The 25,114-nt window shown below is 40.6% G+C and overlaps 11 protein-coding genes across 12 annotated transcripts; 3 read left to right on the top strand and 8 right to left on the bottom strand.

The window, feature by feature from the left end:
- Positions 1–26: 26 nt before the first annotated feature.
- On the bottom strand, positions 27–4,622 carry LOC134179188 (ribonuclease P protein subunit p40-like). Its single transcript, XM_062646089.1, has 8 exons — positions 4,484–4,622; positions 4,271–4,412; positions 2,065–2,133; positions 1,788–1,877; positions 1,591–1,716; positions 711–921; positions 520–657; positions 27–445 (listed from the first exon to the last, which is right to left on the bottom strand). Exons 1-8 carry the CDS (start codon positions 4,586–4,588, stop codon positions 256–258), a joined length of 1,071 nt encoding a protein of 356 aa, XP_062502073.1. The 5' UTR covers positions 4,589–4,622; the 3' UTR covers positions 27–255.
- A 52-nt stretch (positions 4,623–4,674) lies between these two features.
- LOC134179189 (centromere protein N-like) lies at positions 4,675–6,793 on the bottom strand. The gene is made up of 9 exons (XM_062646090.1): positions 6,610–6,793; positions 6,511–6,556; positions 6,391–6,450; positions 6,105–6,190; positions 5,876–6,028; positions 5,691–5,792; positions 5,443–5,518; positions 5,195–5,316; positions 4,675–5,009 (listed from the first exon to the last, which is right to left on the bottom strand). The coding sequence occupies exons 1-9, from the start codon at positions 6,763–6,765 to the stop codon at positions 4,791–4,793; spliced, it is 1,020 nt and encodes a 339-aa protein (XP_062502074.1). The 5' UTR covers positions 6,766–6,793; the 3' UTR covers positions 4,675–4,790.
- A 254-nt stretch (positions 6,794–7,047) lies between these two features.
- On the bottom strand, positions 7,048–8,187 carry LOC134178859 (uncharacterized). Its single transcript, XM_062645767.1, has 4 exons — positions 8,006–8,187; positions 7,766–7,944; positions 7,556–7,691; positions 7,048–7,478 (listed from the first exon to the last, which is right to left on the bottom strand). The coding sequence occupies exons 1-4, from the start codon at positions 8,119–8,121 to the stop codon at positions 7,205–7,207; spliced, it is 705 nt and encodes a 234-aa protein (XP_062501751.1). The 5' UTR covers positions 8,122–8,187; the 3' UTR covers positions 7,048–7,204.
- Positions 8,188–8,472: 285 nt separating this feature from the next.
- LOC134178699 (uncharacterized) lies at positions 8,473–10,089 on the bottom strand. Its single transcript, XM_062645581.1, has 2 exons — positions 9,804–10,089; positions 8,473–9,446 (listed from the first exon to the last, which is right to left on the bottom strand). Exons 1-2 carry the CDS (start codon positions 10,080–10,082, stop codon positions 8,625–8,627), a joined length of 1,101 nt encoding a protein of 366 aa, XP_062501565.1. The 5' UTR covers positions 10,083–10,089; the 3' UTR covers positions 8,473–8,624.
- A 96-nt stretch (positions 10,090–10,185) lies between these two features.
- On the top strand, positions 10,186–10,941 carry LOC134179195 (uncharacterized). The gene has a single exon (XM_062646096.1). The coding sequence runs from the start codon at positions 10,241–10,243 to the stop codon at positions 10,910–10,912; it is 672 nt and encodes a 223-aa protein (XP_062502080.1). The 5' UTR covers positions 10,186–10,240; the 3' UTR covers positions 10,913–10,941.
- A 61-nt stretch (positions 10,942–11,002) lies between these two features.
- LOC134179197 (COX assembly mitochondrial protein 2 homolog) lies at positions 11,003–12,236 on the bottom strand. The gene is made up of 3 exons (XM_062646098.1): positions 12,153–12,236; positions 11,228–11,299; positions 11,003–11,147 (listed from the first exon to the last, which is right to left on the bottom strand). The coding sequence occupies exons 1-3, from the start codon at positions 12,231–12,233 to the stop codon at positions 11,070–11,072; spliced, it is 231 nt and encodes a 76-aa protein (XP_062502082.1). The 5' UTR covers positions 12,234–12,236; the 3' UTR covers positions 11,003–11,069.
- On the top strand, positions 11,506–14,803 carry LOC134179194 (GPI mannosyltransferase 1-like). Its single transcript, XM_062646094.1, has 5 exons — positions 11,506–12,274; positions 12,405–13,152; positions 13,546–13,822; positions 13,881–13,985; positions 14,590–14,803. Exons 2-5 carry the CDS (start codon positions 12,491–12,493, stop codon positions 14,767–14,769), a joined length of 1,224 nt encoding a protein of 407 aa, XP_062502078.1. The 5' UTR covers positions 11,506–12,274; positions 12,405–12,490; the 3' UTR covers positions 14,770–14,803.
- LOC134179196 (cytosolic iron-sulfur assembly component 2B-like) lies at positions 14,789–15,984 on the bottom strand. Its single transcript, XM_062646097.1, has 2 exons — positions 15,826–15,984; positions 14,789–15,391 (listed from the first exon to the last, which is right to left on the bottom strand). The coding sequence occupies exons 1-2, from the start codon at positions 15,941–15,943 to the stop codon at positions 15,042–15,044; spliced, it is 468 nt and encodes a 155-aa protein (XP_062502081.1). The 5' UTR covers positions 15,944–15,984; the 3' UTR covers positions 14,789–15,041.
- Positions 15,985–15,987: 3 nt separating this feature from the next.
- LOC134179193 (mitochondrial inner membrane protein OXA1L-like) lies at positions 15,988–17,802 on the top strand. The gene is made up of 3 exons (XM_062646093.1): positions 15,988–17,002; positions 17,227–17,389; positions 17,512–17,802. Exons 1-3 carry the CDS (start codon positions 16,052–16,054, stop codon positions 17,634–17,636), a joined length of 1,239 nt encoding a protein of 412 aa, XP_062502077.1. The 5' UTR covers positions 15,988–16,051; the 3' UTR covers positions 17,637–17,802.
- A 238-nt stretch (positions 17,803–18,040) lies between these two features.
- On the bottom strand, positions 18,041–21,057 carry LOC134179191 (tetratricopeptide repeat protein 5-like). Of its 2 annotated transcripts, none has more exons than XM_062646092.1 (10): positions 21,036–21,057; positions 20,834–20,966; positions 20,558–20,778; positions 20,335–20,392; positions 19,719–19,808; positions 19,567–19,658; positions 19,084–19,284; positions 18,812–19,029; positions 18,458–18,602; positions 18,041–18,281 (listed from the first exon to the last, which is right to left on the bottom strand). In XM_062646092.1, exons 1-10 carry the CDS (start codon positions 21,048–21,050, stop codon positions 18,159–18,161), a joined length of 1,296 nt encoding a protein of 431 aa, XP_062502076.1. In that variant the 5' UTR covers positions 21,051–21,057; the 3' UTR covers positions 18,041–18,158. The 2 variants fall into 2 exon arrangements, 1 of the variants encoding a protein (XP_062502076.1); XR_009969808.1 differs by having other exon boundaries at positions 18,140–18,281; positions 18,458–18,580.
- Positions 21,058–22,365: 1,308 nt separating this feature from the next.
- Positions 22,366–25,077, bottom strand: LOC134178429 (squamous cell carcinoma antigen recognized by T-cells 3-like). Its single transcript, XM_062645308.1, has one exon. The coding sequence runs from the start codon at positions 25,048–25,050 to the stop codon at positions 22,528–22,530; it is 2,523 nt and encodes an 840-aa protein (XP_062501292.1). The 5' UTR covers positions 25,051–25,077; the 3' UTR covers positions 22,366–22,527.
- Between the last annotated feature and the right edge of the window lie 37 nt (positions 25,078–25,114).

Raw genomic sequence — 25,114 nt, 5'->3', positions numbered from 1 at the left:
TTAAAAACTGAAAATGCTGCTCTTGCAACTCAACGAAAGGGCTTCTCTGTCTCTCAAAAATGGGGATGTTGCATCTTTGAAAAATTAATCTACATAACCTCACTCAAACCTACTTCATTACCATACCATAACAAGCATCTTACATCCGTTCTGATAATACAAAAATCTGTTTAAATGACTGAATATCATGTTTAGTGTACGTACATCTAAACTATAGTATGCACATTTGTACGCAAAGACTACAATACTTGTATGCTATCTGACCTTGTCATGCGTTCCAAGAGCTGTAAAGAACCATTGGTTGCTTTGAGGAAATAATACACATGTATAGTGATTTTCTCCTGCCATATAGTAACCATGTTCCTGTTGACCCCAACTGAAAGGACAATCAGCAAATCCCCACACACTGATCACACACCATGAAATCAAAGCATCCTCACATTTACTGAAACAGTGAAGTGTGACCAACGTCCATTAAATGTTATGAACTCAAAAACAACTGGATATATTTGGTTTTACCTGAGAATGTTGATTAACTGTAATATCCGTTGTGGTGTAATGACTCCACGCCATCCAATATTGCATGACAACGGCACAACTCTGTTGGGCATTGGACAGGAATATGCTGACACAAAGCCATCTGGTTGACCAGAATCACTACAGATAGTTAACATTCATTGACTGATTGATTCCACTATAAACATACTTACCAATCAATGTTGCATGAGATGGCTCCGAGCCATTCAAACAGATCGATGGCTGAACAGTATTCATTGCTACTGTGATCAAGAGAAATCTGAGGTGACATATATGATAAGCTTGGAATTTGAATGTTAGTGAGAGTGTTTAAAGTCTCTTTGTTTGTAAGCTCTTTGTGTGGCATGTCTTGTAGTACTGGAATTGAAGACGTTGCACTAGAACCTTTGAATATAGAACGAAAACAGAAAACCAACCATGTGATTTAGACCACTATACTAGAGGAATTTTTGCGTGAGCCAAGCCTTCCTCCGTGCTCACTGTGCGACCTCACGTGCTGTTCGCTGCTCGCATGGCTCAAGCACCTCCTCTCACGTGCAAGCCAGTAAACAGCACACGAGGTCACGCAGAGAGCACGGAGGAAGGCTTGGCTCGCAAGACTACTAGAAGAATGGATCTCTCATATCATTCTTTAGAGCTAATCAAGTAGCAACACCTTACATCAAACTCAGTATGTGAATCTTCAATACTATACTCACTACAATGTCAGTTACAGATCGACGATTTCTCAATGCATTAGCAAATGCCCATCACAATACTGTATTGCATTAATTAAAATGGTTAATGTCTCTAAAGCCTGGTTCACAATATGACCCAGCTAGATGCCGACGTTGATGCTGACAATGACGTTGACACTGAAGTTGCATGACACTAAAAAAGAATGAATCCTATATACTCCAGGGTCAGTGTCAACATCAAGAAAAAGGATGCCGCCTTCATCAAGGTGGTCTCTTTGAAGTTTGATGCTCAGCTGAGCATCAGTGTCATATTGTGAACCAGGCTATCTCAGACTATCTCATTGGAACAATTACAAGAGCCTAATCAAATCCTCACCACGTGGAATAAATGCCATAAGGAATGGCATAGTCAATGATAGTCTGTCTGTAAGACACCATTGCACTCTTTCATATTGCTTCCTTCCTGGTTGAAATGAATCAGCCAAAAGATCAATTTCCACTACTGAAACACACCAAACACACAAGTAACAACCATTGATGATCAATATACCATTTATAAACAATCGCACTCACTAAATTTTGCTCCTTGCTGAAATTCAGAAGATCGCCCAACAATGCCCAACTGCTCATATGTATCCTTCGTAACTGACAAAACTAACAAACCTACATAAGACAATCTCTTAATTAGCTTTGTTTATTAATTAAGACAACTAGAATAAACAAACTGCCAAAACATCATTTTGACAAAGTTAACTTGGCATCAAAGTTATACAACTAAGCTCTCATATTCATTTAGTGATAAATATAGTACAGAAAACAAACAAAGCGGCAATATATTAATGTTCGTTACCTTGTGGAAATACTGCAACGCAGTCATCTGTGTCTATATGATGAGTATGAGATAAAGCAAAGAACGAACCTACAGAAGAAAGACGTTGGTAGTTGTCAAGTGTGTGTGTGTGTGTGTGTGTGTGTGTGTGTGTGTGTGTGTGTGTGTGTGTGTGTGTGTGTGTGCGTGAGTGTGTGTGTGTGTGTGTGTGTGTGTGTGTGTGTGTGTGTGTGTGTGTGTGCGTGTATGTGTGTGTGTGTGTAATTTGCAATTCTGTGATAACTGGCGTAGTATCAGTCTTTTTATAGTGGACAAAGCTGCTGCCAAGATCGTTCAGCTGCATATACGTATTGCCAGTTTTATGGAAGACCGTCTGTTAGAATCACAGTGTGGTTTCAGATGTGGAAGAGGATGTGATGAAATGGTTTTCTGCCTCAAACAGGTTATGGAGAAAGTTCATGAGCATAACACCAAAGAATTCGTGGTGTTTCTTGACCTTAGGAAAGCCTACGACTCAATCCCTAGAAAAGCGCTGTGTGCTGTGCTGCTCAAGGAAGGCATACCCCAACCTCTGATCGATATATTGTTCTTTCATTCCATGATCAAATGTCGATAATGGTCAAGTGTGAGGGTCAATTGGGTGATGAAATAAAAGTGAGAAATGGTTTGAGGCAAGGATGTGTGCTTGCCTCAACACTTCAATGTATACATTAATTGTGTGATGCATGCATTCATGTCAGAAAAAATGAATTGGGTGACAAAGGTATTCGTTTCAAGTTTGATTTTCAGAAAAAAACTGGTAGGAGGATATGAAAAAAGAGAGCTACAGAGTCTACAATTTCAGAACTAAAATTCGTAGATATATACTGCTTTTGTGGCAGAGTCGACAGTCAAAGTAGAGGAAGCACTCCACTTGTTCATCAAAATCTCCTCAGCATTTGGTTTGAATGTGAGTTATGAGACGAGTAAGACAAAGGGCTTTGGTCCAACCTTGTCTGTTAAAGATACTGCCGATATGATTTTTTGCTGGAACCATACAACAAGTTGATAGATTTAAATACCTGGGGTCTACAGATCGATGTACTGTGTCAGCTGATATATCTCTAACATCTGAAATAACAGAGAGGTTTTTCAGAGAGGCAATAAAAATATACAGAGAGGCAATAAAAAATAACAGAGAGGCAATAAAAATATAGCCAAACTAAATCTAATCTTCAATGCAACTGTGATTGCAACTCTCCTATATGGATCTTGCACTTGAGCTATTAGTCAACGTGAAACCTCTCTCCTCATCACTTTTGTCAATCAGTGTCAGATTTATACGACTGGCATCAGTAAATGGAAACAACAAGCTGACCACATTACATGTACTAACATTTCGTAAGCAACTTGGCTACATGGAGAATGCCTCAGAACTTCTGATGAAAAATCATCTTTGGTGGCTAGGACATTGATCTACAAAGGAATCTATATTAATTTTAAGGATGAATGATCGCCGCTTGCCCAAGCTGATCCTTTGGTTGCATGCTTAATTACACCTAGCTATAGACCACCTCATGGTGTCATACTTTGTTGGAAAGATAAATATTATGCGAGACCTAAGAGTACTGCATGGGTATCAACAGAAACTGGCAAACATTAGCATACCAAAGAGCAATGTGGAGGCATTAATTCTCGTGTACTGAGGGAGTTCAGGCTGTTGCTATGAGTAAAGCAATAAAAGAGGAAAAATGCAGAGGATGGATAGTCCGTCAAGGAAACAATTCCAGCCATGAAGGACCAAACTCCCTTTACTATGACAAATGTGTACGACGATTCAAGACAAAATCAGGGATGGAATGTCATAATATTGTGACAGAGGAAAACAACCAACAATATCTGAATGAATTAAATCAGGATTACGGTGTGTTAATTGCAAGAGATTATTCTTGAGAATCTCGATCTGTGTATATGCATGAAAAGACATAGATACCGACAGCCAATACATACTTGACACGTTTCTTTTGCAGCTGGCCATCATCTTTGGGATAATTAAGCTACCGAAGACCAAAGTGTGTGTGGTGTGTGTGTGTGTGTGTGTGTGTGTGTGTGTGTGTGAGTGTGTGTGTGTGTGTGTGTGTGTGTGTGTGTGTGTGTGTGTGTGTGTGTGTGTGTGTGTGTGTGTGTGTGTGTGTGTGTGTGTGTGTGTGTGTGTGTGTGTGTGTACATGTTTGTGTGTGTACTGTACCTTGTTTCAGTGTCGAATGAATGAAGTGAGGCTGAATAAACGTTGATACGGGCAGCTCAGCCACGTAAAAGCAATCTTTACCAGGACTAACTTCAAGTAACTCTCGAGGTATCCTCGCTTGACCAGGAAGAAAAATATTCACCTAGAATGCATGAACACCGTATCCAGTCTAGATCTACCCGTCTAATTAAGTTAAATGCCAATCAGTATTACCGCGTGATTAAATGTATGCTCAGAGATATAAGCAGACAGCTTATCAGTGCCATGAAAAGATTCAAAGACAAGATGAGATTTTGGTGGCTTGAAGTACGCGGCCATACAGTCACGTGACGACGAGTAACATGCCTCGGAGACCCAAACATGCAAATATATGCGTAGTAAGATTACTAGACACATGTACTGTATGTACTGTATATGTGGGACTCCCAGAGAGCCGCTTAATGTCATTTGGATAAAGACGACTGACTTCTTTCTTCAACATCAATACTTTACAGCATAACAGTGTCATTGCAAATGTCCTTCATCTTGTGTCTTCTACACGTTTCTTCTCTCGAATAACAAAGTAGCTCTGTGCTGATGTGTGCAGCTCTGATAGAAAGGGTGGTAAGGGAGTGTCCGTTAAGCCTTCCTCTACCAGTGCTTGAATACCGTTCAATACACTGGAGCCTTGGAACTGAAAATGGGACGACAATGGACCACAATAGCCACAATGGTTATTCGGCAAAAGGCGACTTTCAACCTGAATAACAAAAAAAGATAATTAATATCTAAACATTTGATATCAAACACACAGAGGCACACCTCCTCAGCTTCAGCAAGACTTCTAAACTATTTCTGTTACAGTATTATATTAAATAGCATTACTTGATACATTAAATGGTCAGTAGCATTTCAATGTGAGTATTTACTTGTACTGTACTGTACCTTGAAGTTGACTGTGTCTACCACTGGAAGCCTGTTGTCACCAAAAGTTTCCTTTACAAACTTTGACCTCTTCTTATCAATGTCTTCATCTTCCTTCACTATGTATGGGTGTACAACACGGACTAGAAATCAAACGTAGATACGTAAGTACAACTGCCCGAGTTCAATACTTACACAATTAATTAACGAGACACCCAAATGTGTACCATTGCCTGTCTGTCTGTCTATTGGTGGTATTTTCTACTTACTTGGTCGTTTTCGTCTCTTGCGACGAACAAGGACACCACTGTCTTTCTGATTAAATCTAAGAGATGAAAACCTTCCCTAGACAGAAAGTTAGACACAAACAATTGTATAGGTAAAATACAATGAGATGTGTAAATTATATGTCTAAGAAAAAGTATGCAGACAAACACTTAGATAATCAGGCAAACAAAAGCCATGCAAGCAGACAGCAAAGAAATAAATTTGAAATTAGACTTTGAAATTAACTGACCTGGCTCCGTCTATGCAACACAAGATCTGCCAGTGATTGAGCCTGTTTCCCTTGCAACTTCAGCTCTTTCAACTTTGAACCGCAAACAACTCGAAGAAACGACTAAAACACACAGCAGTCGATGTAAAGCCCACATATACAAATGTCAATAGCAATAATCAACTGCTACAATTTATATGGCTCACATAAAAAACAAACTGCTGGTGTATCCGTTTGATGTTTGTTGCCAGCAGCAGTGAAGAGTGCGGGTGGTAGATGAGATAATAAACTGATGGCATACCTTCCAAAATGGCAACACGTAGCCACACACTGTCCTTCAAACAAACTGCACAGACAGACTAAATAAAACCAGAATAATCATTACAACTTAATTCAGCATGTCTAAATTGATTATCCTAATGAAGATGCACTCACATTGTCGTAGAACTGTAAGAGCTGAGTATTCAGTTTATCTTCCAATACTTCTGGAATGTTTAGCTGAGCTTCGTCTCGAGCACTGCCTAAATGTAGAGCACAAGCGCAACCAACTTTACACACACACACACACACACACACACACACACACACACACACACACACAGAGCAAACATGTCTACTATAAAGCCGCTTGTAATTACAAAAGTAATTTTGACAAAACTAATTTCATCTATTTATTTCAATAATACCAAAATAACAGGTAACATTCATTTCACACGTTTACCAGTTTTGTTTATTATTCTGAACGCTGTCCATCTCTTACTGTCGACATGAAGCTGCCTATCTACAAAGATCCACAGAGCTTACATTGCGCATGCGTATTAGTTCACTAGCTAACGCTCACGAATCAAATCTGCTTCTGCTAGGTCTTCTTCTTCTATATTGTTTTCCTGAAAACCCTAGACGTAAGACTGAATAAAAGATTTCAACAGTATTGATATACCAGACAAGCTTCAGCGAGAAGTTTGACAGTTTTCTGTTTAGAGCCAGAAACATCAGTATCTCTCAAATATTCTGCAAAACTCCATCTCTCCAAGAGCGTAGGAAACTCAGTTTTCTTAAATTTACGTAGAACAACTCCGACAGCGTCCAGATTCATTGAACTCCTCACTGTACAGTCAACGCCCTGTAGTAGGACCCGTATACCCAGATTGAACATCCGCTGTCACCGAGTAATAATTTTCTCCGGCCTTCCGGGGGAGCCAGCACGCTAGGTTGAAGCCTCCTCAGGTTTTATGGGTTAGGGTTAGGGTTAGGGTTAGAGTCTACGGTTAAGGTTAGAGTTAGGGTTACAAGCTAGGGTTATGGTTATGGTAGGGCTAGAGAGCTGCAAACTAGGCGGGAGACCGTAGGCGCGGAAAATTTTACACTAGGACAGCAACTCAGGGGGAATTTTGATCCTAGGATCTAATTTCTCCAGGAGGTCCTGCGTGGAAGAGAGCTCTACCCTGTGACACTGGGTTGGAATGAGGAAAGCGTGTCCAGACTGGTCCAAACGTCTAGTCTTAATTAATATTATATCTGTAAGCATGCATCTACTACAATTTAGAGACAGCGACACTTCTGGACAAATTGTACTCTCTGAATAGCCTCAGAGAATTTGCATACAAATCCTCTTTCAGCGACTTGATGATTTCTCTTCCATAATCTCTCCCATTCACTATTTCTTCTCCAAGTTGAACTGAAGTCTCAACAGCACACCCCGGTTCACACGCTCTGTCGACTAGCTGCTTGTCTAGAGCTTCTTCAGCTGTAAAACGCTTGCCTAACAAAATTGCATCTCGTAGACATGAAGGAGAGCCAATCTTAGACCTTTCTTATCAAATATGCAAACAAAAACAACTGCGACTTGACTAAAATAATTTAATCAATAATTTGAATCACTGTACTTCATCATTTCCTGCAATCCTGGAGTAAAGTTTAGCCCCAGAAATACTTCTGGTAGACTTATCCAACCACGCCCCTTTTGCATGACACGAAAATCATGAGCCAAAGCCAATATCGCTCCTGCAGCAAATGCATGTCCTACAATACACATATAATAATCAGATAGTAAGATCTTAAATTAATTAATTAAAGCATAAACAACAGTAACTGACCATTTATAGCTGCTATGGTAAAGACTGGCAGAGTAAGAATCATGACAATAAGATCAATTAAATTATTGAAAAATGATTCCGACGTTTCCGCTTGCTGTTGCCCCAACCAATCAAGATCGATACCATTACTGTAGAACTTCCCACTACTGGCAGTGATAAGGACTTTGACTTGATTATGTCTAGAGTATTATATATAAACATATGCATCATTCTCTCTCGATCTATATATAACGTGTTTACCTCAATATTTCGCTAATTTGGCTTTTAATTCTGTAGACAGACTCTGTAGTAAATTTGTTTTCTGCACTGCCAAGCCAAAGAATGGCGCAATTCCCTCGAAATTCGACACGAGACATCTTAATAATCTATGTTGATGTTCCAATTCATACGCCAATCCGAACTATTCGCAAATGGGTCGAACTCCACCCCACTCAAGCCTTTAGCCTGCGCGCGTTAGGAGGTCTGTGTGGAGGAGTTACGTTGGGTTGCAGATGGCCTTGAACTTCAGAAGCCAATGAAGAGCGAGCGTGAGAAGGAGGGGACACACTAACACGTGGGATTGTCACCGTCTTAAAGCTATTGGATGCCTCTTGAAGGTGTGCAAAGACATCATCATCATCACATGCACAAGGACTACATGGCACTTGATCTAATTAACACCACGGATCCGTCAGTCCAATGACACACTACTGTAACCCTCCTCGGACTAATAATTACAGTCTCTTGTATATATATACAGTACATATACATCACATATACACACACAGATCAATCTAAGTGTGCATGACCCAAGAATAATACCTTTTATCTAACAAACAATAACCTTGTCATTCATATACCTCTATACTTCACTGTCTAGCTAGGTAGACCGACACATGAGTTGTTCAGTCATTTCGCTTGCTCCTCCACCCATATCTGTTGTCCATGTTTGTGTTGATACAGAATGACCAACCTCAGTACTGAACAATTGCAGGTCGTCACCAAATAGCTGAGTCCATGTGATATCTGTCTGTGAGCCAACAGACGAGAGAAGTTGATCTTCCAAAGAAGAGTCACATCCCACAATACAATTCTCAGCACATTGATCAGAAACAAGTGTTTGAATTCCAATGTCAATTGTCGGCATCCATTCCTCACCTGCTTGCACTATGGCAGCAAGAGAAGGCTCTTCTGTTGCATGTTCAGTCATGCTAGTGTTTTCCTGTGTTTGTGTTAAGCATTCAGAAATAACAGAGCCATTGACTTCAGTGTCGATTTGAGATTCTGTTGTAGCTGATTGAACTGCAACAGTTGGAGATGGCATCCATTGTATTAAGTCACACGAGTCAAACCCTGTAGTTTGTGTGCTAACTGTGGAAGAGTCTACATGTACAGGAAAGTGAATATTCATAACTCCTACTGGCCTTGTTAAGACAATAGCCTGATGTGCTGTTGTACTAGACGTAATTTCCTGTTGATTCTTTATTAATCTAGACTTGTTCCGAAAAGCAAGTGGTAATTGGTGTTCGTTTCGTTTAGCATGTGATAGTAATGCAGCTCTGTTTCTAAATATCTCTTTACATGAACATTGAAAGGTGAGTCCACACTCTACTTCATGTCTCTTGCATACATCACTCAGACCAAATTTCTTGTTACAACGTCCACATGCAAACCGTTTCTCTCCATGTACGCTATGAAAATGCTATCACAAACAAACGACTTCAACGTCATAGAAGATTCACAAAATGAACAGAAAGCAAAACACAACCTAAGGGACGGGAGGGGACATAATACTGGTTGTCATAATTACAGATTCACCTCCGAGCCCAATATCATTTTCATCTGCTGGCCATATTTTATCGATCAGATCACCAGCCATTCAATATTATACTATACTTCAAATTTGACTGGTCAACCAAATACTGGTCAAAATATCTGATACCATGCTTCGGCACCATGTGCCTTCTGCAGCCTTCCGTGACTATGTCTTGTAGCTTGCAAATTACGTAAAACAGAGAAGCAGACGTACATATGCATGTGTACAGACAAGTGCAATCACCTGTTTCACATTTCCCAACTTGTTGAATGGCTTTCCACTATTCCTTCCTCTGCAGCACGTATCAATTGGACAGTAAAGCTGTTTCCTGCTATTAGCCTCCTTGACATACAGCCCAGTTGTTGAATCTTTTTGTGGAGCGTACCGAAAGGGACCTCGTACATTATGCTTTTTTACGAGATGCATTTGAAGCGCAGAAGAATTACGAAAAATTCGTTTACAGCCATCATAATGGCAAACAACCTCGGAATTAATCGTCAATTCTTCTGGAGTAGCCGACATCTAACATCCGGGAGCGTAGATATTATGATTGTCACGATGATATATACATACGGGAGGTCTGGTACACGTGAGTGTTATCATCGCATTCGAGTTGCGGATCAGCCTCTTCCAACTATTTTCGGTTTCGGTTTGTTGATCGCAACGCCGCAAAATTTAATATGCTGAAAACGAGAAAAGACAGACACGCTCAGGAAGCGCTAATAAAGTGCAGTAACGACGATTCGACGCCATCCATCTCTGTCATTCGCGACAGTTGGACTGACATGACATGCGGCTGGTTGGCGGTGAGACCATTACCTTTATACGAACTCAGAAGTTCAAAGAAAAGCTTTGAATGGAGGCAGAAAAATAGAGAAATTACAATCAAAGACCAGAGAAGAGGAGGCATTGATTCAACACGGCGTCTAGTCACTGTAGGTATCAGTAAACAACGAGATTGGCGGGGTGACCGTCCGTCAAAGAAGATGAACATTGTAAATGGGACGATTTTGGGACCGTTGACGAAGGTAACTCCGGCTCAACGACAACTACAACACGATAATTTTGCGAGAATAGCTTCTGGAGACTCTACTCTGAACGTTAACGTTAGGAGGAACGAGGAGTTTCGTTCATTGAAAGAAAGGAGAGAAAGGGAGTGGTTGCCGGTGACATCACAGACAAGTAACTTTGCTCTTGATGAGTCGAGACTTATTGTACATAGACGCGGGGATGTTGATGCAACAACAACGGAGGGTGACAACAGTATTGGTATGGGTTCAAACTTGGGTCATGTTGGACTACTGGTTAGAAGACTAATGCCAAGCGGCCAAATCATTAGAAATTTGTTGTAGAGCTAAACTTGCATACTCACAATTGTTAATAGTATGCTAATATTTCTAGCTGCTTCAATAACCTTTCTACTGCTACCTGATAGTAAGTATTTTGTTGTATCAAAATCAAGTACTAATAAATGCTAGGATAAATGAAGAACACGTTTACAGAATGTGGCTACTTCCGAGCGTCCTGTTTCCATCGTTCCCGTCTCAACTTTGCTTCCTCAAAGTTCTTCTTTCTCCTTTCTTGATACTAAATTATTTACAGTCAAACAACACAATTAATTAATTCAGCAATTGAGCATGATATTTGATAAATAAATAGCCACAAACTTCTTCTTGCAGGCATCTGTCCAATGCTCGAGTCAAGTAGTTACACTTCCCAATAAACTTGGCAAGTGGATGCTGCAAATACGTTGTTTAGTAAATTTTAATATTAAATAGCGTTTATTTATCCTTTGTCTGTTTAGTTCCTCAACAGTACGCAAAAATTCTTGTTGACTTGCTTCTTCAATCAAGCCCATAGTGAAATACCTTAGGAAGTACTAAAAGAAGAAGCTGTCCATAATAAATTTGCAGTTCTTGTCAGTGCTTTAAATACTAAAATTGTTTCAGTCTATATTTGTTAATCTAAAGTCTAATTAATAAAATAATGTACTCACTAGCTAATTGCATTATTGCATTTCTATTAATTAATTAAAAATCAGAAAAAACATGGTATGTATTTGATCCAATGGAGACTTGTGTTACTTCGATCTACAGTACGTACCATGTCTTTTTACTCGCCAGATATCATCCAGCAGATCTCAAACCTGTCAGTTTTAGCTAATAAATTGTTTCTTTGAGAATAATTTTATCAAAATAGACTATTAATTAACCTACAACCATACAGAATACTGCATGCGCTGCTGTATTAAATGAGGCCATTTCATACTTTTGGAACAATTTAATTGATCTATATACCCTACTGCAAATAAAAACATAAAACGCATGCAGACCTAAGCCTGGTTCACAATATGAGGCCGACGCTGAGTTGAGCGTCAAACTTCAAAGAAACCGCCTCGACGTCGGCGGCATCCTTTGATGTTGACGCCGACGTCGACGCTGGAATAGGATTCATTTCTATTGTCGACGTCGGCGTCAATATTGTAAACCAGGCTTTAGAGTTATCTCTTCTGACGATGACCATGAATCTCCGTCATGTTAGCCAACCGGCTAGACAATGAATGTGTCTAGGTACAATGTACAATACAGATACCTGATTATGGCATTGGTGTAAAAGGATAATGATTTCCTGGCACTTCGGTCCGTGCAGATGTGGATGTAGAGATGGATGCATAACGCACGCTAACGACACGTCAAAGCTGCAGAAACTTCAAGGTATGTACGAAAATTATGATTGTACGTTGTTCGTCCTTGTTGTACAAATGTAATGTGTAAAGTGGGTCCGAAAGGGTGCATGTAATTATGTGTCTACATCCAGAGTCTAACAAAGTCAATGTCATTCTAGCTAAGCGTACGTAAATGTAGAGAAACTCTACACATAATGTACGGTTCAGTACCGATCGTTGAGTCTTGAGATCTGAAAGCCCGGATATGAAGTCTAGATTCTTGGTTGCTGCTTGTGTGAGAGCTGTGTTGATCGCTTATGGAGAATGGCAAGACTCAGCTCTGCAAGTTCGATATACAGACGTTGACTATGAGGTATTCACAGATGCTTCAAGATTAATATTAGAAGGGAGCTCTCCATACAAAAGACACACGTATAGATACAGTCCCCTGCTTGCTCTTATTCTCTTGCCAAACGTTGTATTACATCGCTGCTTTGGAAAGATGGTATTCAGCGTTTGTGATTTGATCATTGGATGGCTTGTTGAGAGGATTCTCGTTATTCGAGGGCTTTCGGCGTCACAGACACATCTCTTCTCTGCTGCTTGGATGTTCAATCCTCTCACAGCAACTGTTTCAAGTAGAGGAAATGCAGAGTCTATATTGGGAGTGCTTGTTCTTCTTACAATTGTTCTTGTGATGGAGCAGCATGTTGCGCTTGCAGGTGTTGTGTTTACTCTTGCTGTTCACTTCAAGCTGTATCCTGTTATCTACATGCTGACCTTCTATTTGTTTCTTGATTCTAATTACACTGGACAACAGACAAGAGAACAGTCTATTGTGTCCATTGTACCCAATCGTGTGCAGTGGATTTTTGTGCTGACGGTGACTGCAACTCTAACAACGATCACGGCACTATTTTATGCACAGTCAGTGACATTGAAATATTTTTATATAAGTGATAATAACATTGCTAAATACCTAGCTAATTCAGACCAATTATTTATTGCTAAAGCATCTCAACACAGACACACTTGACTTCATCATTGCTATTGCATATATCTACAACCTCCTTGCACTCAGCACCTCTTCTGTGGTGCATAATTTAAAGGATACTATTACATGTTAAGCCTGGTTCACAGTATTGACGCTGATGCTCAGCTGAGTGTCAACATCAAAGACACCGCCTTGCTGCAGGCAGCATCCTTTGATGTTGACGCTGATGCCAACGCTGGAATAGGATTCATTTCTATTCCAGTGTCAGCGTCGGCGTCAGCGTTGTACTGTGAACCGGGCTTTACTGTAGTGATGGAATGTTGCAGGTATGGCAGTGATTTCCTACAGGAAACATATCTGTATCATTTCACGAGGAAGGACACTCGTCATAACTTCTCCCCTTATTTCTATATGTTTTATCTCATGTCTGCAAATGTTCATGAAACATCAAGTTTCACTTCTCATTTTGGTTCAGTTCTTGTGTTTCTACCTCAACTTGTGTTGTTGCTTGTCACATCCCTGTTGCTACACAGAGACCTAACACTATGCTGTTTTGTGCAAACGTTTATTTTTGTTTCCTTCAATAAAGTCTGCACATCACAAGTGAGTTTGTTTCAAAATGAGTTACTACATGAGGATTGACCCTTTCTAACCCTTGCAGTATTTCTTGTGGTATTTATGGCTGCTTCCACTGATTCTACCCTACAGCAAGTTGCAAGGACGTTGGACTGGGGCAATACTTGTATTACTGTGGTTCACAGTCCAAGTAAGGTTCATGTCAAATACTTGACGTTTGTCACTGTAGCTCAATTTAGAGGTGAAAATTCAACTTGTAGTTTACGTGGACAGTTCACAGGTACACAGTAGAAACTGTGCCACACACATGAATTATTGGCTGGATTTTCAACTCTATTCTCAGTTCATTGTTTTTGTACCCTGTTTACACTAGGAATGGTTCTGTGGAACTGTCCAAGAACTATTATGAGAATCTGTTTACACTGTGTTTACATCTTAGGCCAAAACTGCCAAATTCATTGACTTTCAATTGCTGTTTCTGCATGTAAATGGCTCTGAAAAGAAAATTATCCATCTCCCAGAAATCTTTCCATATATTCCCTTGATGTACTTGCTAGTCATCCCCTGAATTGTGATTTCATCATTTCCTCATCAGTCCAAGAAGCATTGCTCGTATCTGGCATGTTGTGCAGGATGTGTGATTGCATCAGGACAAGTCTAGTGAACACTTGACTGAATGGTTCTGGAACCACTCTTTTTAGCACCTCAAACCCGTTCTAGAGCACTACTGTAAACAGGGTATAAAAGTCCATCACTTGTAAATATATTCTCTATGATTTAACTGTTTCATGCAGGGTCTTTGGCTCATGCCAGCATATTTGTTTGAGTTCCAAGGAATTGATACATTCATTTTCATGTGGACAGCTGGACTTGTTATGTTTGCATGCAACAGTGTAATACTGATCATTGTACTACGAAATCACCAATATTTACCAGCATTTCAGTATGGTAAAGTATGTCAATATAAAGTATAGCTACACCTTGGAAACATGGAAGCAACTTTATGATCTTGGATGAGTAACATAAAATTTGAATAGAGTATAACAAAACAGTCTGTTGCAATTGGTGTACATGCAGGGAGAGTGTATTGACCGGTCGCTGCTTGTGACATTCAGTAGATTGTATTTATATTGTAATTCCAAGCACATAACCTACACTCCTGTATAGGTTAGTGAGGTAGGCAATCGCTGATATTCAAATGTCATGAGGTCTTGAGTACAGTCAAATTAGTCAATTAAAATAGACTTCACTTTTGGGATGAAAGACACTGATTGACGACATCTAACAAATGGTTGTTCTCCAGTGCTGCTGCCACTCGTTCCTTATCAGACAGCTGCTTGTTGACTGCTTGTTCCTGTGCGTGGGTCCCAGGCTCAACAATCACGTCTACCTTAAATCTATTAGGCAGAGACCGCAGTAGCTTCACTCTGATGGCCAGTCCAATTAGCGTTGCCATGCTGCAATGTGGGATAGTTGGTGTGAAGACTACTTTTACATAGTTCTTATCATCATCTACTGTAACATGAGCTTGCTGTAACACTTTTAGTTCTTCAAGAGTGAGGGGATGTTCGGGATCATTAATATTCCTGATATGATGTGATATGAGTCAAGGTATCAGCATTGAATAACATTTATATGTACATATAGTAAACTTAGACAAAGTATAATGACACAACAAATCTGCCACATAGTTTTGAGAATTGTCACTGCACGTTACTTGTATGGTCCATTGGAAATCAATTAGAGTAAGAAAAATACTATTTTCCTTAGAGGTACTTTCACCAGTCACCACGTACTTTTCATGTATTAAAAATCACTGCAAGCGGTACACAAACATGACACTTACAACACGCAACCATGGACACATGTAAGTTAATAAATAGACTGCCAACAAGTGCCATTCAAGTCCATTTAGTTAGAATTCAGTTTATGTGTGAACATTGTGTAATCGTTAGCAACAATGCATGACACAGTAAAGCACACAATGAAATCATTGAACTAGACGGGAAAACAATTTTGACAAAGGATATCAAACACTTCTCTAGCATCGATTTTATCGTTCACGTCATCATCTTCTTCTTCAGGCAGTACCTCTCTGTCTCTAGCTGTCTCAAAGACTGCAGGATTGATGTTATCCAAGCGTGACATATTTGGTCACATGACCAGTAGACTTAATCATGTGATGTAGACCACGTGACAATATCTCAATTTCTGTTGTTCACACGAGGATACTCGTTTTCCTGCTGGAACACAACGATGTCGTTGGTCAGCACATTAAGAAAAGGTGCAGCTCAAAATTGGATGTTGGGCCTCTTTAGGACTTTACCCCGTTTCGCATCTAGTATGAAGTTGGAGCAAAACCAAGGATCTGCAAGACACACCAGTGCAGCAGCTATGATTAGAGGACTTACTTCTATCCGCTTGAGCTCTACAACGCCAAATTATAGTGAAGTAATAGAAAAATCAGGCAGCATGGCTGCCAGTGCCGGCTACAAGTCAGAAGAACTACTAGATGTAGCTGCAGGGACAGACACTTCAACTGTCAGTCGATGGGCAGAAGATGCTGCTCAATATACACAAGACATACAGTCCATGGGTGAGATAGCAGCTGCAGGCTTGGGTGGCTACTCGCCTGTTGGACTGCTTCAACAGACATTTGAGTTTCTGCATGTCAGTACTGGGCTGCCTTGGTGGGCAACAATAGCAGTGACCGGCCTGGCTATCCGTATATTGATGTATCCATTGGTAATAAAGGCACAGCAGAATTCTGCTCGGTTGAGTAACATATCACCCGAGATGGAAAACATTTCTAGGAAAATGCGTGAAGCAAACATGTCGGGTAATACCATGTCTGCAGGGATGGAGATGGCACGGCTGCAAGCTTTATTTGAATCAAACAATGTCAGCTTGGCTCGGAACTTCCTTCCTTTAGCCCAAGCTCCAGTGTTTATATCATTCTTTATTGCTTTGAGGCAAATGGCGAGGGTTCCTATTGAGTCTATGAAGACAGGTGGCTTCCTGTGGTTTACAGATTTGACTGTCTCTGATCCATACTTCTTGCTGCCACTCATCTCAGTTAGTACAATGCTGTTGGTAATGGAAGTTGGGGCTGAAGGTGGAGTGAACGTTGAGAGGTTACAAAAGATGAAATGGGTGTTTAGAGGATTGGCTGTGATCACTTTCCCTATCATGATCAAGATGCCGACGGTTAGTTTGGTAAATTGGACAGACAGTCAGGGTTTGCAGCCTGTCAGCTGGACAACTAGAAAGAGACAAACGGTCAGACAGAGACAGATAGACAAACAGACAGGCAGACAGACAGAGAGACAGAAAGAGACAGGTACACAGTTATTTGTTGACGGACGACTAGTTACAAAGACATGCACTAACAGCAGACACCTTTCTTCACCAATCTCTTTTTGTCATTTCAGGCCTTATTTATGTATTGGGTAGCTTCCAACATGTTTGCTCTTTCAATTGCTCTCTTACTGCGTTACCCTCTCATCCGCCAAGCAGTTGGCATCCCTCAAGTCATCCATCGTCCACCAAGTCAGGCAAATCCAAAAACAGGATTCGTTGATGGACTGAAACAAAGTGTGTGTGTGTGTGTGTGTGTGTGTGTGTGTGTGTGTGTGTGTGTGTGTGTGTGTGTGTGTGTGTGTGTGTTGGTGCAACAATGTTTCAACAAGAGCCTATAGGTTTTGGTTCTATTTCAGGCTATAAAACAGCTCAAGCTCAAGCCATTATCAAACAACAAGAACAACTGAAAAAAAATCTGCTGAAGAAAGCTGGACAAGCAAAGATTCAAACAACTTACAAATACAAACCAAAAAAGAAATGATAGCTACTAGATATTGATATTAACCAGATAATTGTCCTAATAAACAACATGATGTAACAATTAAGAATATCTATTTTGATCAGTTATTACCCTGGTCACGTGACATACATATGACCGACTGACTCGCTCTGCCCCCTCTGTTAGTAACTTCTTGTGGACAGGAAAAGTGTTATGGTGAAAACAGGCCACACTGACTGTTTGTTGGGGTAGGATAATGGAGGCAAAAGAAAAGTCGTACTGTATAACCTAGCAACAGTGTTACATACCTCTGTCCAATGTCATCATTTATTGACAGCATTTTTTAGCAAACAGTTATCAACTCGACTATCAACACTTGACATAGCAACAGTTACCATAACAACACTTACCATAGCAACACATACCAACAGGTGAACACCATAATGTTAGCTGCTCAAGAGAATTCAATAAATTGTACGCTCAATTAACATTTTGTCTGTAGCAATTTGTAAAGTTAATATCAGTTACACTGTTTGGTCTCTGAATTATAACAACTGGTATTGACTATTCACTCTTATTCACGATATCGAGAACAGAAGGAACTAACTTCTCTTTGCTTACTCGATGTTTGTTGACTACCAAGCATAATGGGTTATCAACTCTGATGCTGGGGAATGAAAGATGACCCTACAAACAGTAAGATATAACAAACGAAGACAAAGGCAATACCAGCATTAATAGGCAGAAACAGATACAGTGTAGATGGACATGACTAGACAAACAAATAAACAAATAAACAAACAGACACAGACAAAACACAGACAGACAGACAGCTTGACAGACATACAAAGACTGACACTTACTTGCTTAGGACAATGAACGTTTGTGATTTGATATTGTGGTTCTGGAATTGCTAAAGAATCTCCTATCAAAGGCGCTGTTGATGATGACATGTGAAATATTGTAACGATGACACATGAGCCAACCTTGTCAACCACAGCTAGTGTCCTACAATTAATAATACACACACACACACAAACAAATGCGCATCTACAAGCACACACATGCGCGCGCGTGCGCACACACAGACACACACACACACACACACACACACACACACACACAGACACAGACACACACAAACACACACCCTTACACACACAGTGGACACACAGCAAATATGCACACAACACAGCCACACAACTAGAACATCATACTGTGATGTAATGTTTCCTGTCGATGTAATGACTCCCACAACTTTTCCCACTACAATCACTTCTCCATTAATGCCTTCCCTCAACTCGCTTAGTGGAACTTCTCTCAAATCAACTGTTTGTCCAGTTGGTCTAACATACTGTCCTCCATTATACGGCCCAAGATCTTTTTCAGAAATACCCTGTTGCAGCAACACTAATTTCTTTGGCTTCAACCTCCCCTGTCAACAAAATCTAATGACACAATCGATTCAATATTAGATGTACAGTTATACTTTGTTTGTGGCCATGCCACTGACTTTCACAAGGTAAGCTTCTAGCCTGTCAACATGTTCTTGAGGCTCCGTCCAGTTGGGATCAAAAGCAACCGCTTTCATGAAACCATCAAGAGCAAGTTGAAATTTTTCTTCATATTGATATGCAACTGCTCGATTATAGTGAAGATCGGGATTGTTGGCAGCCAACAGATCCTTTTCCTACATTAATGAAGACCGCATGGTCAACACTGATAGCAATTGATACGTAGAATTAATTGTCGACATGTTGGTTATGGAGATCAATCATGTCTATCCATCTGATCGTCTCTGTGTCTGTCTGCCTGTTTATTCAGCTATCTAGCTGTTAATACTATACTACATAAACAAATATAATCTTTACAAATGAGTTATAGTCACAAATTGCTACAAGTCTATTTTTTAAAAATGTCCTTCCCAGTCTGTCTTAATTAAACCATAATTATGTTTGTAATTATAGCCTACCGCTTGTGCATACGCTGTCATGCATTGCTTCAGGAGACTATCAGAGTTTCCGCTGATGAAAAACAATGACAGATAAGCATTTCCCAAAACATCTACAACAGATGCACTACATGACTGCATTACGACAAGAAGTGTAGAAATAGCCATCTTACACCATGAGATTCCATCGGACACATCCATACTCACTGCTTCTTTTGCTTTCTCAACACTAAGTTTGAAATTCTTAAACCGTTCAGCAGCCCCTTGCAAACACACAAGAACAAATCAAACGAAGAAGTTTTATATCATACATCTAAACTATTGATTACATCTAAACTATTGATTACATCTACTCTGCAAAATAAGTACGCATGTATGCATGTGTTTGTTGTTGTTGTTGTTGTTGCATGCTAATCATTGTTGTTGTCGTGTGTGTGTGTGTGTGTGCGTGTGTGTGTGTGTGTGTGTGTGTGTGTGTGTGTGTGTGTGTGTGTGTGTGTGTGTGTGTTGTAAACTGCACACATAAAATTAGACTACTGCTACATGATAAGTAAACTATATACGTATAACTGCTATGTTTTATATAAACTGTGTGATCAGATGTTTAAAATTTGCAAGCAACTGTGTTTTGCATATCCTGTGACACCACAATAAATATGTAACCACTATGTACAATAAGTTGTAAATGCAGATCTTGAGCAATATGCAAACATGTACATACATATAAGCTTAATTAATTACTTAAGTGACAAACAAGACGCTCAAACAAGTTTATTTGCAGTTCCATACCTTCACCAGTTTGTCGTAAAATCATAGAAACATTTCTTAGTGATACTTTGTTCTGAACCTAGACAGAATGAATGGAACCATGCAACAATTACCTTTAATTAATTGGTGACTGCGCTATAACACAGGATTTTACAAAAACTGCCAAATAAACCAATAAACCAATATTTTATAAAGTAGAACTCCAGAATCAATGTGTGCAATTATGTCTCTGTGAATGTCTGACTTGTCTCAGAGCTCCATTGAAACAGTCGAACGCTCCCTTGACATTACCCTGTTTCCAGTAGCATTCTCCTAGTGAGTTCCACGCCTCTGTTAGTGTTGGATCCAATTTCACAGCACGAGATAGAAACTGTTCGCCTTTCTCGTTGAAATCAGGCACAACGTTGTTAGCGTGACCACGAAGAAACATCAAACGCGCTTTCGTTTTCACGTCCAAATCTTCATCTAGATAAAGGAACAGTCAGTACAGCACTTTAAAACACTTAGAACAAAGAATGACCTGGTAACTCGTCTAGTTTTTGCAGGGTAGCCGTCATTCTCTCATCAACGCATTTCGCCTTTTCTGACGCTCTAGAAATGTCATGGCGTTCAAAGTAACGATCTCGAAAATCATAAAGCTCACGAACAGCTTCCTAAAATATTCTTTCCTTTAGAAGCTCAAAACAGTCGCATCAATCTTCAATTTATCTTGAACGGTTTACCTCGGCCGCCTCCATACTGGTAAGTCACTCTGTACACTCCCGTATGGCCTAATCCGTGCTCAAGTAATATTTAATTAACTAGTTGTACGGTATCCGTAGACGCCTCGCGTTAGTGATTGACACGTCTAACGGAGTTTTCCGACCGACTACTGAAACGCCGCGTCCTCTAGATAGCTAGCTCTAGACAATACGTATTTGTTAATTAAGTTAAACCTTGCAGCGGTCATGGAAGTAAACATGCAAACTTTGTAGTAATTGAGATTACGTATCTAGCCTTGGTAGGTAGTCTAGTCGTCGTTTCGCGATAGTGATCAAGACAATTTGAAATGTACAGTTTATGTATGCACTCCTTTGTAACGATATGCTAGCCTCGCCCCAGACGCAGTGTGGATTGCAGCCCCGGATGCGCTTCCATCACCACTACGTCTGGTATGGTACCGCCCCTTGCGGTCAACCATGTCCCTAGGGACATGATTAGTGTCAGTTACAAGTGTACTTTGTCGGTGTAGCAGTAGAAGTATTGCAGTAGAAGCATAAGACGCATTACAGCTTCGACTGAGAACCTGTGTACGCGTTCAAAGGCGTATGATACACTGCAAGTGCCATTTCTGATCTGCCATTTCCCCGCTACGCTCTCTAACGTAGCTGCAATCTCTTACTAACGCTTGACAGTGGCCTAAAATCGCAATATTGACAAGTACAAAGGCTAGAACAACGTCAGAGTCCAATCGAAAGCTCAGTCCCTAGCTAATAACATTGGTATGACATGCGCTGTGGAGTTTGATTTACATCCTTACTCCCGCCCAGTAAGGCGGTACCATACCAGACGTAGTGCATCCGGGGCTGCAATCCACACTGCATCTGGGGCGAGGCTAACGATATGCAGGGGTATGCTATTTACTGACAGAAATTGATATTGGCAAACATTGACCATCAACGGTGCTAGAGACAGCCCAGTGTAGTGTACAGTAGTAAAGGATTCATCATACTGTAGTACGGGACGTGTGGAATAGTTGACTGTAGCTCTAGGTGGCATTCAACTTTTGAAGGTGTTCCTTGGTTGTCAAGTACACACAATCCCTGGCTACAATACAACAGGATGAAACGACGGAGGAGAAATTTGAGGTTCGTGTAAACACACACACACACACACACACACACACACACACACACACACACACACACACACACACACACACACACGCACGCACACGCACGCACGCATGCACGCACGCACGCACGCAATATAGACCGAGAGTTAGATGGAGCCATATAGGACCACGCCCCTTTCTGTTGTGCGACCCGGATTAGAAGCCTCACTATACTCGGCTCAGTAATAATAAAAAATTGTTCTATTCAGCAACACGTATACATGTACAAATTGACTCATCGCTTTGGTCACTATTCTACTGCAAGCTACTCACGTCCCACTCATCACATCACATAGCTACAACTAGACACAACACATGCTTATATAGTGTCACACAAGACACTACTTTTTTAAAAGCAAGTTTCTGAAATCTTTGTTACTCAGTCGTTGAGATGGTTTAATTGGTTCTCCATTCGATGTTTCGTTTTCTTTCTTTTGCTTGACAGAACGAGGTACCAAACTAATTTGTGTCCGACTACTTGTCCGAATGCCAGGATTGAGTGGAATGGCAAATCCTTCAGAATCTACATGACCTCTCTGTCCCATATTGTTACCAGTCATACCTCCTCTCTTTGATATGAGAGATTTTTGTGGAGGATTAGAAATAGCAACTTTTATAGGCCGACCTCGTAATCTGTATCCTTCCAGCACTGTGACAGCATCCCTAGCTGATTTTGATTCTTCGTATTCAACAAAAGCGAAACCCTTTGGTCTTCCTAATGCATCACATGTTTTACGAACTTCCTTCACTACTCCACACTGCGTGAAGATTTCCTTCACTTCTTCTGGTGTTGCACCAAATGCCAGATTTGATACAAACACTGTGTTTTTGTCTGGTGTAATGGGATACTTTGGTTTTGATCTATGTTGTCCTCCTTGACCATAGCGACTGACAAACATTGGACGACCAGACAGCAAAGTACGATCTAAAGCTAGTGCAGCATCAATAGCACTAGGTAAAGAAAATTCAACATAGGCATAGTTTTTCATTTTCCATTTTGTGTCCTTGACAACGTTGATGATCGTGACATCTCCACATGATGAAAATGCCTGCCTTAGCTCATCTTCTGTTGTTGAAAATTGAAGATTGCTCACAAAGACTGTCCGTTCATCATCACACCTCACTACTGTTTTCTTTGCTTTTTCCATCTCTTCTTCTGCATCACCCCTACTTCGCTTTGCTGCTGAAGAATCATCATCAATTTCTTTCTTTCTCTTCTTCCTTTCTCCATCTTCTCTCTTCTTCCCTGCTTTCTTCTTCTCCTCAACAACTGCCTCCATTTTTGCTCGTTGTTCTGTTATTTGCTTCACTTTGACTTGACATCTCTCCCATGCTGATTCCCATTCAGACAAAGTGCCCTCTTCTCTCTCAAACTTGAGAAGAGCTTCATATGCTCGTTGTGGTTCATCACTTCCTCTCACTACAGCTTCATGCAGCAGCTTTCTTGTCTGTGTTACTGACCCACACCTCCTCTCTAACTCAGCATATTCTAACCACATGCTAACGCTTCGTCTATGGCCTTCACTCATGACTTCTTCCCACAGTTCTCTTGCTCGTGCTATGCTGTTAAAGTGTGTTGCTTCCAATGCAGCCCAATGTCGCTTCAGTGAACAACTGTGATCAGCTTTCTGGCCATACAGCTGCTTGACGTGCTCAACGGCTTTCTGAAATGTCTCTCGAACTGTTGATATAATCTCCTCTTTATCATCCACACTGTCTCTCCTCCTCCACTGATAATCAATAAATGCTGACCATAATGAAATGTAATCATCAGCTGATGAAAACCCACAACGTAGACCCTCCTCAAACATTTCTTTCACTGACATCAGATCTACTGCATTCCTCTCCATTGCTCTAATCCAACTGCACCATAACTGTGATATCCAAGGACAGTTCCTCACTGCCCTTTGATGAGCTACAAGAGAAACGTCTTTAATTTTCAGTTTTGTGTCTAGGAAGTGAGTGTAGTCCATCCACAAGCTAGCATGCAAACAATTCTCAGCTAAAGCTCGTTCATAAATGCATTGGATCCTTGCAGGGTCAGCAGCAGACATTTCAAATTGAATATATTCCTTGTATTGTTCCAGTCGTGGAGACTCTGCTTGCTTTAGTCTGTCCTCATATTCAATGCATTTGCCAAGGGTAGATAAAGCTTTCTTGTAGCTTTGCGTATAGTTAGACACCACAACGTTATGTTCTTCTGCCCATTTCGTGAATTCATTTGCAGTTGCTTCCATGCCAATGAGAGGAACAGATAATTGACGCTTGAAGATATTGGCAACACGATCCATCTGTAACTTCACATCTTTGTCATTCTCATCCTTGGACAGTTCATTGACAGAATCAAGTATTGTTATCTCAAACTCTCTGAATGCCTCCCATAACGTGCTTCCTTGACTGACATGCAATCCACATGACATCAAAGCTCTTTCAAACACACTTCTGACGTCATCAAGAGTAGCCAGGCCGTCTACCATGGTTCCCATAGTAAACTTGCAATATTCCAACCACACACGAACACTTAAATAATCAGAGACAGCAGAATCGTACAAACCCTTGACGAAGTCCTTGTCTACAGCAGTTGAGTTGAATAGTGTTTCGTCTCCAATCCATTGCAGCCACAGATCCTCAGACAAAGGAAACAGCTTCCTCATGCGTTCCCGAGCCTGTCGTAGCTTGTAAAAGGCATCTGGTTTTCCTATTCCTTTCCTTAGTTCTGCAATCAACGCCACGTGGCTATCATAAAGATATTGGTTTGTAGAAAGAGCTTCTTCAAGCCGGGCAATTGCGTCTTCGTCTACTGCAGTTGAATCATCGTTACTATCGTCACCAGATGAGCTGGATTCACTCTGATCGTCTTCCATTGCTTCGGAGACGTCAGGATAGTCAGCCATGTTTCTTAGTAACGTACGCTAGCCGTCATAGAGA

This window comes from Corticium candelabrum, chromosome 4 (assembly GCF_963422355.1).
Source record: "Corticium candelabrum chromosome 4, ooCorCand1.1, whole genome shotgun sequence".
NCBI lineage: Eukaryota > Metazoa > Porifera > Homoscleromorpha > Homosclerophorida > Plakinidae > Corticium > Corticium candelabrum.
Note: the sequence above shows the minus strand (reverse complement) of the source record. Positions and strands in the feature narration are given on the sequence as shown.

Excerpts from the sequence above, each read along its gene's own strand:
- LOC134179188 (XM_062646089.1), bottom strand. The coding sequence starts at position 4,588 with ATGGCCGCGTACTTCAAGCCACCAAAATCTCATCTTGTCTTTGAATCT. Across the intron at positions 1,717-1,787 it reads TCAGCAAGGAGCAAAATTTA|TAGTGGAAATTGATCTTTTG; the intron begins GTGAGTGCGATT and ends GGTGTGTTTCAG. Across the intron at positions 658-710 it reads ATCTCATGCAACATTGATTG|TGATTCTGGTCAACCAGATG; the intron begins GTAAGTATGTTT and ends AACTATCTGTAG.
- LOC134179189 (XM_062646090.1), bottom strand. The coding sequence starts at position 6,765 with ATGAATCTGGACGCTGTCGGAGTTGTTCTACGTAAATTTAAGAAAACT. Across the intron at positions 6,191-6,390 it reads CAGAATAATAAACAAAACTG|GCAGTGCTCGAGACGAAGCT; the intron begins GTAAACGTGTGA and ends CTCTACATTTAG. Across the intron at positions 5,317-5,442 it reads CAAGAGACGAAAACGACCAA|TCCGTGTTGTACACCCATAC; the intron begins GTAAGTAGAAAA and ends TTTGATTTCTAG.
- LOC134178859 (XM_062645767.1), bottom strand. The coding sequence starts at position 8,121 with ATGTCTCGTGTCGAATTTCGAGGGAATTGCGCCATTCTTTGGCTTGGC. Across the intron at positions 7,945-8,005 it reads CAAATTAGCGAAATATTGAG|ACATAATCAAGTCAAAGTCC; the intron begins GTAAACACGTTA and ends ATAATACTCTAG. Across the intron at positions 7,479-7,555 it reads GGATTGCAGGAAATGATGAA|GTCTAAGATTGGCTCTCCTT; the intron begins GTACAGTGATTC and ends TTGATAAGAAAG.
- LOC134178699 (XM_062645581.1), bottom strand. The coding sequence starts at position 10,082 with ATGTCGGCTACTCCAGAAGAATTGACGATTAATTCCGAGGTTGTTTGC. Across the intron at positions 9,447-9,803 it reads AGTTGGGAAATGTGAAACAG|CATTTTCATAGCGTACATGG; the intron begins GTGATTGCACTT and ends TGTTTGTGATAG.
- LOC134179195 (XM_062646096.1), top strand. The coding sequence starts at position 10,241 with ATGCTGAAAACGAGAAAAGACAGACACGCTCAGGAAGCGCTAATAAAG.
- LOC134179197 (XM_062646098.1), bottom strand. The coding sequence starts at position 12,233 with ATGCATCCATCTCTACATCCACATCTGCACGGACCGAAGTGCCAGGAA. Across the intron at positions 11,300-12,152 it reads TACACCAATGCCATAATCAG|CATCCACTTGCCAAGTTTAT; the intron begins GTATCTGTATTG and ends ACGTATTTGCAG. Across the intron at positions 11,148-11,227 it reads ACAGATGCCTGCAAGAAGAA|TATCAAGAAAGGAGAAAGAA; the intron begins GTTTGTGGCTAT and ends TAAATAATTTAG.
- LOC134179194 (XM_062646094.1), top strand. The coding sequence starts at position 12,491 with ATGAAGTCTAGATTCTTGGTTGCTGCTTGTGTGAGAGCTGTGTTGATC. Across the intron at positions 13,153-13,545 it reads ACGGCACTATTTTATGCACA|GTATGGCAGTGATTTCCTAC; the intron begins GTCAGTGACATT and ends GGAATGTTGCAG. Across the intron at positions 13,986-14,589 it reads TACTGTGGTTCACAGTCCAA|GGTCTTTGGCTCATGCCAGC; the intron begins GTAAGGTTCATG and ends TGTTTCATGCAG.
- LOC134179196 (XM_062646097.1), bottom strand. The coding sequence starts at position 15,943 with ATGTCACGCTTGGATAACATCAATCCTGCAGTCTTTGAGACAGCTAGA. Across the intron at positions 15,392-15,825 it reads CGATGCTAGAGAAGTGTTTG|ATCATATCAGGAATATTAAT; the intron begins ATATCCTTTGTC and ends GACTCATATCAC.
- LOC134179193 (XM_062646093.1), top strand. The coding sequence starts at position 16,052 with ATGTCGTTGGTCAGCACATTAAGAAAAGGTGCAGCTCAAAATTGGATG. Across the intron at positions 17,003-17,226 it reads TCATGATCAAGATGCCGACG|GCCTTATTTATGTATTGGGT; the intron begins GTTAGTTTGGTA and ends TTGTCATTTCAG. Across the intron at positions 17,390-17,511 it reads CGTTGATGGACTGAAACAAA|GCTATAAAACAGCTCAAGCT; the intron begins GTGTGTGTGTGT and ends GTTCTATTTCAG.
- LOC134179191 (XM_062646092.1), bottom strand. Across the intron at positions 19,659-19,718 it reads GTCCGATGGAATCTCATGGT|ATGTTTTGGGAAATGCTTAT; the intron begins GTAAGATGGCTA and ends CATCTGTTGTAG. Across the intron at positions 18,603-18,811 it reads ACAGGAAACATTACATCACA|GACACTAGCTGTGGTTGACA; the intron begins GTATGATGTTCT and ends TATTAATTGTAG.
- LOC134178429 (XM_062645308.1), bottom strand. The coding sequence starts at position 25,050 with ATGGAAGACGATCAGAGTGAATCCAGCTCATCTGGTGACGATAGTAAC.